The 10,510-nt window shown below is 41.9% G+C and overlaps 2 protein-coding genes across 2 annotated transcripts; both read left to right on the top strand.

Moving 5' to 3' along the window:
- Positions 1 to 943: 943 nt before the first annotated feature.
- Positions 944 to 7,543, top strand: LOC133169034 (delta-like protein 4). Its single transcript, XM_061300859.1, has 11 exons — positions 944 to 1,413; positions 1,498 to 1,749; positions 2,137 to 2,191; positions 2,812 to 3,075; positions 3,927 to 3,987; positions 4,178 to 4,308; positions 4,415 to 4,584; positions 4,857 to 5,076; positions 5,155 to 5,890; positions 6,030 to 6,138; positions 6,275 to 7,543. Exons 1-11 carry the CDS (start codon positions 1,360 to 1,362, stop codon positions 6,278 to 6,280), a joined length of 2,058 nt encoding a protein of 685 aa, XP_061156843.1. The 5' UTR covers positions 944 to 1,359; the 3' UTR covers positions 6,281 to 7,543.
- Positions 7,544 to 8,266: 723 nt separating this feature from the next.
- LOC133169691 (glutathione-specific gamma-glutamylcyclotransferase 1-like) lies at positions 8,267 to 10,140 on the top strand. Its single transcript, XM_061302091.1, has 3 exons — positions 8,267 to 8,597; positions 8,677 to 8,712; positions 9,545 to 10,140. The coding sequence occupies exons 1-3, from the start codon at positions 8,427 to 8,429 to the stop codon at positions 9,932 to 9,934; spliced, it is 597 nt and encodes a 198-aa protein (XP_061158075.1). The 5' UTR covers positions 8,267 to 8,426; the 3' UTR covers positions 9,935 to 10,140.
- Positions 10,141 to 10,510: the final 370 nt, after the last annotated feature.

Below are 10,510 nucleotides of genomic sequence, written 5' to 3'. Positions count from 1 at the left end.
TAGTAAACATAGCCCCACTACGCTTTCCAATGAATACAAATGGCTTTTCAATTGCTGACATTATTGGATATGAATTATGATGTATGATAAAGTACATTAATAGCTGGGTGTTTAGTTTTGGTTGAGACTATTTTTTTTTACCAGCCATAAACAATAACGTACAGTCTGCTTTTTCTCACACTATCCAGTTATTTGCCATAACCCCGATTTTACAATCGAGTACCAATTTGTATAGATTTAATAGAAATTCACCTGCACCAAATAATTTTAAGGAAAATATATGTCTGTGTGTATTTAGGAATTTTGCTGAGTTAATACAGTGAATGAAGTTTAATGTAATGTAAAAATGTAGCTTGTGTCTTGATGCATTTGTCATCCATTATGCCCTGAGGAGGAGGGGGTGGCACTGCCCCCGCTAAAATATGCTAGAACCCCCCCTGGGGCCAGGCCAGATAATTGACTTTGGGGAATTTTCTGATTTTCCTGGAAATCTTTTCAACATTTCCACACAAATAACATATAATGAAGATTAGTGATTTCTAAACAATTTTTGAACACATTTTATACATAATATATTTTATTTATATTATTTAGAATGACTTTTTCCTACATATATATTTTTGTCTTGTCTCAGGACAAGAATAATTTTCATAAGTGCATGTTTCTGTACTTTGTTATTTTTAAATCTAGTTGAAAAAGCCCCAAATTGCTTACAATACATAATGATCAACATAATTTATTGTTGCAACATAAATAAAATGTTTTTTTGGGGGGGCGGGGGTGCTTTTGATAAATCTAGACGTTATCTCAAAACTAGATAAAAATTACCTCGTCAGTTGTTTGCTTTACCACAGCCACTGAACCACATCACAACACGCACTCGCGCACAAATAAGAGGACGGGGAGGGGTGAAGTGTGTGTGTGTGTGGGGGGAGGGTACGCATGAAAAGTGGGCGGTGTTTATTGTCATGTTCCTGCCAGCTGTGGCATATATAAGCAAGAGGGGGGACGTGACAGGGTCCACAGTGGGTGACACCATGCACTGATGCTCGTCCACATGCATGCACACGCATCACTATCGGCCACTCAAGTGTCCCTAAAGCAGCAGTACAACAACAAGAACAAAGTGACGCAAGTAACCGGCACGATGGATGGACATCACAAAGACCGCAGAATGACTCACTTGTGGATATTGACTTTTTTGATATTAGTCTAACGTCTTGTTTTGCACTGGATAACTCTCCCTCGAGCTGGAGTTTCTACCGCGGGATTCTATTTATTTGCATTTTGGATCTCCCTCCCAGCGCCAGGATTTGTGGACTAGATACTTCTACGGATACGCACATCAAGCTCTAAAGGATGGCCGTTAGGTTCACATCTACCCTCGCAATAGTTTTAACATGTTTTACTCAGGTACGGTGGCCGTTTCGTACAACATTGGAGGTGGTTTGTGTTGAAAGTTGCATTTTCCTTGCTCAACTTTTGCCTCGTGTCTAGGTTCTGGGATCAGGTGTGTTCGAGATCGATCTGCATCACTTTGACAATTCCAAAGCTTCGCTGGCCAGTGGAAGGAGCTGCGGCACGAGCGGCTGCAGGACTTTTTTCACCGTTTGCCTCAAGAATTTCCAAACGGTGGTGACTCCCGGAGGTTGTCTTTTTGCCAAGGCCAATACACCTGTTTTGGGCACTGACTCGTTCAACATGCAGCCGGACGCCAGGCTGCGGTTTCCCCTCAACTTCACCTGGCCGGTAAGGAGCTTACTTTCTTGCGGATATATAGCTATTTTTTTTAAAGATTTTAACTCAAATTTTATGAAAAGAAATCACAGAATTACAGCTAGTCCTTTGAGAAGCTATGTGTTTAATGCAAATAATAATTATTAATTTACTTATTGGAACTGTTATAATAATAATAATAACACTAATAATGTCATAACAGTAATCCTAAAAACGTATGCATTCAAAATAATTCAATAGTTGTATTATATTATCTTTGCGCGCATCTCTCTTACCTATCTTTACTATCCCTAATTTTATGAATATATTATCCAAATTGCAATGTGATCTTAGATTACATGTCCAACTGTACAATTACAATTTTGGTGACATTTATTTCCCAATTTGTTCTTTCCCCAGAATGCCTTCTCTCTCATTATTGAAGCTTGGCATTCGTCTGCAGAGAAGCCTGGAGGTAAGTGACTTCAAAAAACAAAAACACAACCGCTAGAGGGAGACATTTACAAGAAAAAGCACCACTCATTGGCCTATTACATCATACCTATTTCCCCAAAATTCAATAAGCAGTCTTCATGCGGGAGGTCACGTGACAATAAATCCATCTGGCATTGTCCGAGTCCTGGACTTGTGTCCACTAGGATGTCTTGTGACTCACACCGCAAGCAAAGCTCTCCCAACACAATCGCAACTTCCTTTGTTTTATTTTGGCCCTGCGTGGGAAAGTGCACCGTGTTAAGTGAGCACATGAGGCCTTGCCAAAAAAGTATCCCCACCCTTTCACATGGTCTCCACAATGATCATATTGATCATTCACATTATATTAAATCAGGCACGAACCAAATAATAAGGGGGCCCCCAAGACACAGCTTGAGCAGTGTCTTGGGGGCATAAGGACCTTTTTTTTTTTTTTTTTTTTACATTAAGGAAGTTAAGTTTCAAAACCAAAATATATAAAACAGTATTTGCTTGGCATTTTCTTTCTTATTCAAATAATACAATTTATGATCTTTTTATATAGCCAAATGGTTTTATGATTTATATTTAATCAGCAACTCCTATATTCCTTTCCTTCAGACACCACCAACCCTGAATTGTTGATTGGCTCTTTTGCCATCCAAAGACAGTTGGGAATAGGGAATGAGTGGTCCCAGGGAGTGCAAAGCGGGATGCAGACGGAGCTAAGGTACTCATACCGCTTCATCTGCAATGACAATTACTACGGGGACACTTGTTCCAAAATATGCACTGCCAGAGACGACCTTTTTGGCCACTACACCTGCAAGCCTGATGGGCAAATAGCGTGTCTGCCAGGATGGAAGGGACAATACTGCCAAGAACGTAAGCACGAGTAAAGACACCATATGGGCACTTTTTCTTTGTTTGTCTTAAAAAAAAAAAAAAAAAGCACAAGTCAGTGGTTTGCTTGCGAGGCTTGTAGTCGTAGATCTTCAGTGTGTGCCGTTTGCTCTGCGTTTGACTTTGTTTTTGCTTTAAATGTGCTGCAGAATTTACTCTGAAGTCAAATTTTGACCAATCACATTTTTTTTTCAATGAGGACCACAACAGTTTAATAATCTATGTACATTAGAAGTCAAATTTAAATTGAAAGTGTATAACCATTAACTTTAGTTCATTTTATTTTGTCAGTGTGAGCTATTTTTCACATTGTTCCTCATAACCACTTCATTTTCAGAATAAGCAGCAGGCTAATAAAAACAAATGGCACCCGAGTCAGATTTTGGCCACCCCTGAATTAGAGTTATGCTGTCTGTGACAGTTAAAGTGAAGAATTGGCGCACTTTCTCTCAGCGATTAATCCAGCGAGGTGCTCTGTTAGCCGCACACGCCGGGTTAATCGCGGCATTAGAGGCCGCCACGCGCCACTAAATTGCGGCCCCTATTGTTGCGGCGGTACAGGGCAGCAGCTGCAAACGGGGCTCGAACTGCCCACTGACAACAATGGGGCAGCTGTCATGCTTTTTTTTTTTTTTTTTGATTCTCTAAGAACCAGCATCTGCTGTGCACCCAAAGCAACCAGCCATTTAACAGCATGCAAAATCAATGTCACATGCAGAACACAGTGGGCAAATGATGCCTTTCCATTCAAACAGCAGGAAGCAACTTTGACTAAGAAGACCCAAAGGTTAATCTTTAACATCCTTCTATTCCCCCCCCCCCCCCTCTCACAGCAATCTGTCTGGAAGGGTGCAATGAAAATAATGGAAACTGCACAATACCTGGAGAATGCAGGTGAGTGTTAATATTTGCATTTAGGTAAAGATAGCTTTTTTTAAGTCTGAATGTTTTTGTTTTTCTAGGATTAAGTGTAAAGTGGGGATTAGTCATGAGTTCTTATTGTGCGTGTGTTGACTTGTGCCAAGTCTCTATTGTGAGTGTTGCTCCAATAACAATAGTGGCGTTTTACTCGTCTTTGTTTTAGATGCAGAGAAGGCTGGCAGGGCGTCTTTTGTGATGTGTGTAAACTGCACCCGTCGTGTAAACATGGTACCTGCACGGAGCCGTGGGAGTGCGCCTGCAAGGAAGGCTGGGGGGGTATTCTTTGTGACCAAGGTAGGTTGAATTTCCCTTGGAGGAAGCAAACCCATTCCAGGACAAGCGGGGTGAACATGCACAATATAACGCAGCATTCTCTCTCACCCCCCCCCCCCCCCCCTAGACCTGAACTACTGCACCCACCACAAGCCATGCGCCAACGGGGCCACGTGCATGAACACAGGCCAGGGCAGCTACACCTGCGCCTGCCTGCCGGGTTTCACGGGTGTCAACTGCGACTCGGAGGTCAGGGAGTGTGACGGACGGCCCTGTCGCAACGGAGGCAACTGCTTAGTGAGTGCGGAAGTCCCTCGCTCTCCTTTCCCACAACACAGACTTTCCTGTTTTTGTTGTTGCCTTTGCCTATCTGCGAGTCCAGGAGGATGCCATTGATTGTCAAGTCCTGGATGACCCAGTTCCCAGTTTACAGTGTACTGTAAATAGGATGAAAACTAAAGGATAGAAAGAGGGGGGGGGGGCTTGTTCAGGGGGGGGGGGGGTATTGGCAAGCAGGATGTGAAAGGAAAAACATGCGACGCTAAGCTTTTTGATATCTTTGATTTCAGGAGACGGAGAGTGGATACAGGTGCGAATGTCCGCTCGGCTTTACCGGGCCGCGCTGTGAACAGCGGACGCTGACGTGCAAGGACACGCCCTGCTTGCTCGGCGGCAAGTGTAAAGAGACGGAGAACGACCATCGTTACGTCTGCGAGTGTCCGGCGGGCTACACTGGACTCAATTGTGAGAAGAAAGTGGATAAATGCACCTCACTACAATGCACCAATGGTAACTATTCGCTTCTGGAATCGGACTTTTCTTTTTTTTTTTTGTTTGTAACACAGACGTTGTTTTCTTTCTCGCTAGGCGGCCATTGCATGCTGAACGGCAACTTGCGTGTGTGCAGCTGCCGTGCGGGCTTCACGGGCCTCCGCTGCGAGATCAATATCAACGAGTGCGCCGCCAATCCCTGCGCTAACGGCTCTACCTGCCTGGACCGTATCAACGACTACACCTGCATGTGCCCGCCCGGCTACGTCGGCCGCCACTGCGACAGGCCGGCAGACCGCTGCGCCGCCTGGATCTGCCTCAACGGCGGAACTTGCACCGTCGGCGCCAAAGGCCGGCCTTCGTGCCTCTGCCCCGCCCATTACAGCGGCCCTCAGTGCCAGTCCACGCACGTGCCTTCATCCAACAGCCCCGAGACGGGCTGGGAATCCGACGAGAAGCTCAACTGGGTGGCCGTCAGCTCGGGCGTCGGACTGGTGTCGGCGCTGGTGCTCTCCTGTATGTTCATCGTGGTCATGAAACAGGTGAAGAAGCAGAGAAGTAAACAGCAGGCCTCCGAGACCATGAACAACCTTTCCAAAGCCGATTTCCAGAAAGACAACCGTATATCAACACTGGAACTCAAAAACACCAACAAGAAGATAGACTTGGAGGTGGATTGCTCGAGCGAGAAGTCCAACCACAAACACATCAATCACTTCCACACGGACTATAAAACCTCCATGGGGTACAAAGATGAACAATGCCTTCTAGACAAAGATGAAAACTGTGAAAAGATGATAGAAGACAAAAAGCATCTGAGTAGAATCTACAGGTAGGTTCTCAAAGAAAGATTTGCCAGAGTAAAAATCCAATAAATCGATTATTTTTCCAAATATAGAATGATTTTTTTTTTTTTTTGAAATCCTTTTTCCTTCATTTTACAACGTGACCACCTTGATTTGTCTTTGCAGTGAAAAGCCAGAATGCAGAATATCAACAATATGTTCCTCCAGAGACTCCATGTACCAGTCGGTCTTTGTGATAGCAGAAGAGAAGCAAGAATGCATCATTGCAACTGAGGTATGCTTACACAATTAACTTGTTAAAAATACTAAAAACAAAATGTCAACTGACAAAATCCATTTTTCAACATTTATCCCAGTTGTACCCTTCAACTCACAAGTGTTGTCTTTCTTCTTCTCTGTGTTTTTATTAGGTGTAAAAAATGTGACACTAAATGGAAGATGTGACCACCATTTCTTGTGGACTGTTTACAAGCGTGGGGAGAGACGGAGATTTATTTAAATGCAAAGTTGCTGCTCTTAAAAACTTGATAACTGGACGGAGCCCGAGCGCTCGACGAATGCAATAGAACTAAAGCTACTAAATTCCAGAAGAATGTAAAGACTTTGGGACCCAACGTTGTGCATAAGGATGTTTGAGGTTTTTTTTTTTCCCCCCCGACATTCACGTACATCTGAAGATGTGAGGCCCGAAGGCTCGTAATAAGACTGCATGTTTACGAGGACAAGAGGACTTTGTTGATGCGACTCCCCCCCACCCCTTGGCTTCTTGGGGCGATCGACACATAAACTTGCGTGCGGCAAGCCTGGACGAGGAATTGGCTTTTGGCAATTTCTTTTATAGTCCCATGACCCAAATACCAGCACGGCGCCTGTGTAAAAGTACTGAGAAAAAAAAGCCTTACGTAATATTTAAGCAAAACAATGTGCCCCACCTGCCTTATCTCATCTTGATTCCTTTACATAGAGGGAAAAAATAGATGCAAAGCGATGCAATGCTAAAAAATGCAGGGAAAATCATGATAAGGCCTTGATCATTTTTTTACGAAAAAAATCTTATGCAAAAAAAATCGCATTTAAAACAAAGAGATAAGTGACTATCGTACCAAGGACGCCTTCAATGGAAATTACTGAACCAATAATGTTATTGTAGTATTTCATTAGTTATTTAAGAGTATGACGCACTGATCTTTTCTTCCTTTTTTGTTTTTTTTATAAGATTATTTTGTACATAGTGTATGTATTTATATGTTAAGATTAGATGTTTGTAAGGTGATGCGGCAAAAGTGTGAATTTTTATTTTGAAAGTGTTTTTTGGTGTTTGATTATTATTCTCATATGGTTGTTATGATGTAGACATATAAGGACCGAATCCCTTAACACATATCTGGTACACTGTTTTATTTGTTGGTTTTCAACGGTGGTCAAATAGAGATTAGTGCTTTTAAGTCATCTAGAGTCTGTTTGGTAGCATTTTATGGATTCCATGTCTGTGTTCAATGACATCATTGTGAGTGTGATGTGAAATCAGTGTGCTAGCAATCAACATTCGGTGGACACCTCTGTAATTGGCAGCAGTGTAAAGATCTACTCAATTATGAATTGAAATATATAGAAAGAGATATATACATTTTAAAAAAAAAATCTGTATGCAGGAATAAATAATCATTGTGGTCTTTTAAGTCATCTGTCTGAATTCACGTTGCAATGTCCTCACCCACCACTAGAGGGCACTACTTTTTACATGAGGTGGAAGAAAACTAAATCTTTTCGCCTGTAAAATACTCCACAAACGCAGGAAGAAAACATTTCAGGCGGAGCGCTGGCTCATACATTATCCGTCTGCACCTGAACCGACCACACTGTTAGATTAAGGATCTTAAAACGGCACAACTACCGTATAACACATCCCTGCAGGTCTATTTATGTAACGTGGTAATGAGATTACCTGTCGCATGCAGCACCCTTCAACGCAACAGTTGCCTTTACTTCTAATGCAACAATGTATTTTATTTTATTACATTTGAAAACATTTCTCTGCTGCTCCCAAACATTCTACTGTTGGATCCCCCCCCCCCCCCCCCCCAACACTACTTGCCCTGAATATTTTGTTCAATATCCCATTTTTTTACTCTTGATAAAACCAACCTGCACCATACCATTATATAAAGACTTCCTATCCCGTCCTAAAATTATCTGAATAAGACTCCGGCAAGGTCATAACGATACTGAAACTTTGTGGTTTTCCTTTCTCTTGCTGTTAAAGTCGTGTTTCGTTTTGAATGGCCATTGAGGAGAAACAGCATCACCACTTTTCCTCCTGGATGCGACTGTGCCAAACCCCGCCCCCGTCGTATTCCCATTGGTCGCCGTCACCTTCCTGTGACGTCACGTGAACAACAAATACACGTGTGCGCCCAGACGAAGGAAGCAGAGGAATTTGAAGCACTTTTAAGTGCCTCAGACTTTTAGTTATACTTGCCGGATGTTGCTTTAGAGATAAACTTTTTTATTTTCTTGAAAGAAAAAATAACTTTTTAGTCAAAAGCCAAACAGGAAGCTGCAATGAAACCTCAAGACATCATGAGGTGGAAAGGAAGCCTATGGGTTTTTGGTTATGGATCTTTAGTGTGGAAACCTGATTTTGTGTATCAGAAGCGCATAATCGGCTACATCAAGGGCTACAAACGGCGTTTCTGGCATGGAGATGACTTTTATCGAGGAGACAAGAAGAATGTGAGACATTTTTCTTCTCTATATTGCTTCTATGCTGTATTATATTTATTGATCCCAGATGTGCTTTATATCTCCACAGCCAGGAAGAGTTGCGACACTGGTGAAGGACCAGGAGGTAAGTGTCTTCATTCATGGAGACATTGGATATCTAACTATATTTGTAAATATATGCACTATTAATAGTTTGCAGTATAACGTGCCACATTCCCATTTTGCTTTAGACACATGCTTGTCAGCCACCCCAATGGCTATACTATATACTATATAACTATATAATAGTTTCATACTGAAGTATGATAATTGCACTATACGTTGTATGACATTTATGACACACATATAACACACATATATATATATATATATATATATATATATATACATTACAACACATATATTTGACAGACTTGCCGAAGCTGTTATGTTGAAGTTGTGAAATGAGGTCAGATGTTGCTTGCAAAGTTGTAGTATAAATCTGAACAGGAGTTGTGAGGTTAAGTAGAGAAAGTATGCAAAATGATACCAATATATATTGGCACAACAAATAATAATAAAAATTATTTATTTATTTATTAATATGTTTATTATTATACTGAGCTGTTCCTAATATTATATGCGCTGTTTAAATATAATGACAAAAAGGCCTTTTGCATTTTCTATTTAGTGGCAACATTTTCAAAGATGGGACATTATAGGATGTATGGCAGATGGATATTTTATGACCCCTGTTAAACCATCTTATATTAGAAGCACACATAAATGATGACTAGCGGAAAACAAACTCAAGCCTTTTTTACTAGCTGGTCCATTGCTGTAAAGCAATTATCTTGGCCCTTTGTAAGCATCTGAGACTGCTTATTTGTTTTTAATAACTTAGCTCAAAACTTACATAAGCAGTGTTTTCCAGTTAATTAATGTTCATGGCTTCTGTCCACTTCTCTGCCTTGCAGGCTTGCACATGGGGCGTGGCCTATGAAGTGTCGGACGCTCAGGCAATAGATGCCTTTCAATACCTCAACATGCGAGAAGTGGTGAGGGGAGGATACGTCATGGAAAATATGGAGTTCATCCCTCGGGAGAAGGCCGTAGACACCGTCCACGCCCTCGTTTACATCGCCACTTCCGACAACCCCGCTTACCTGGGCCCCGCTTCGGACCAGGAGATCGCCAACCAGGTCGCCGTCTGTAGAGGCAAGACAGGCCACAACATCGAATACGTGCTCCAGCTTGCCAATTTCATGAGACTCTGCTGCCCTGAGGCGAAGGACGAGCACCTCTTCTCCGTCGAAGCTGCCGTTTTGAAGATTTGTCCCAAATGTGAAATAGAAAGCTGTGTCTAAAACACACAAAGCACTTTATATTGCCATGCAATTTAAATATCACACGATTTAAATGTTGCCCTTACCCTGAAACATAAGCACTTAATTTTATTCCTGCTTGTTTCATGCATGTGATGCACTTTCGAAGTCTACTAAATGCTTTTATATTTTCCAATACCGGATACCTCAATTCATTTTATTATAATAATAAACACGCCTTGATTAAATGGTGCTGTGATTCGTGTTTGGAATTCCCTATAGATTTGTGTTGCCGTCACGCTCACGAGTTACGTGACTCAGGAATGTACAGCTGCAGCCTTCTAGGAAATGCTGACTGTTCATTTGAGCTGCTGGGGAGTACAGTCAAAGCAAACATGACTTGAAGGGTGACTCTGTGCATTTGGGATTTTGGACCGACGACTCGATTTGTTGAGGGGGCAAGGATTACAAAAATACAGTTAGGGATGTCGCAAGCAAAATAAACACCCATTAGAGTGAAGGTTTGCTATATATAGCATCCTATATTCAGCCCAGACTACTAAAGAAAGAAATTAAGTCATTCACTGCCATCGATGGATATAGACGTCAAAGATGCAC

Source organism: Syngnathus typhle, linkage group LG16 (assembly GCF_033458585.1).
Source record: "Syngnathus typhle isolate RoL2023-S1 ecotype Sweden linkage group LG16, RoL_Styp_1.0, whole genome shotgun sequence".
In the NCBI taxonomy this organism is placed as follows: Eukaryota; Metazoa; Chordata; class Actinopteri; order Syngnathiformes; family Syngnathidae; genus Syngnathus; species Syngnathus typhle.
The sequence above is the reverse complement of the archived record's forward strand: the minus strand, read 5'-3'. Positions and strand labels throughout refer to the sequence as shown.

What these genes read in the sequence shown, in the direction of transcription:
- LOC133169034 (XM_061300859.1), top strand. Translation starts at nt 1,360, where the DNA reads ATGGCCGTTAGGTTCACATCTACCCTCGCAATAGTTTTAACATGTTTT. An exon ending in GGGTATTCTTTGTGACCAAG is followed by an intron (nt 4,309 to 4,414) that starts GTAGGTTGAATT and finishes CCCCCCCCCTAG; the next exon opens with ACCTGAACTACTGCACCCAC. An exon ending in CTCACTACAATGCACCAATG is followed by an intron (nt 5,077 to 5,154) that starts GTAACTATTCGC and finishes CTTTCTCGCTAG; the next exon opens with GCGGCCATTGCATGCTGAAC.
- LOC133169691 (XM_061302091.1), top strand. Translation starts at nt 8,427, where the DNA reads ATGAAACCTCAAGACATCATGAGGTGGAAAGGAAGCCTATGGGTTTTT. An exon ending in ATCGAGGAGACAAGAAGAAT is followed by an intron (nt 8,598 to 8,676) that starts GTGAGACATTTT and finishes ATATCTCCACAG; the next exon opens with CCAGGAAGAGTTGCGACACT. An exon ending in CACTGGTGAAGGACCAGGAG is followed by an intron (nt 8,713 to 9,544) that starts GTAAGTGTCTTC and finishes TCTGCCTTGCAG; the next exon opens with GCTTGCACATGGGGCGTGGC.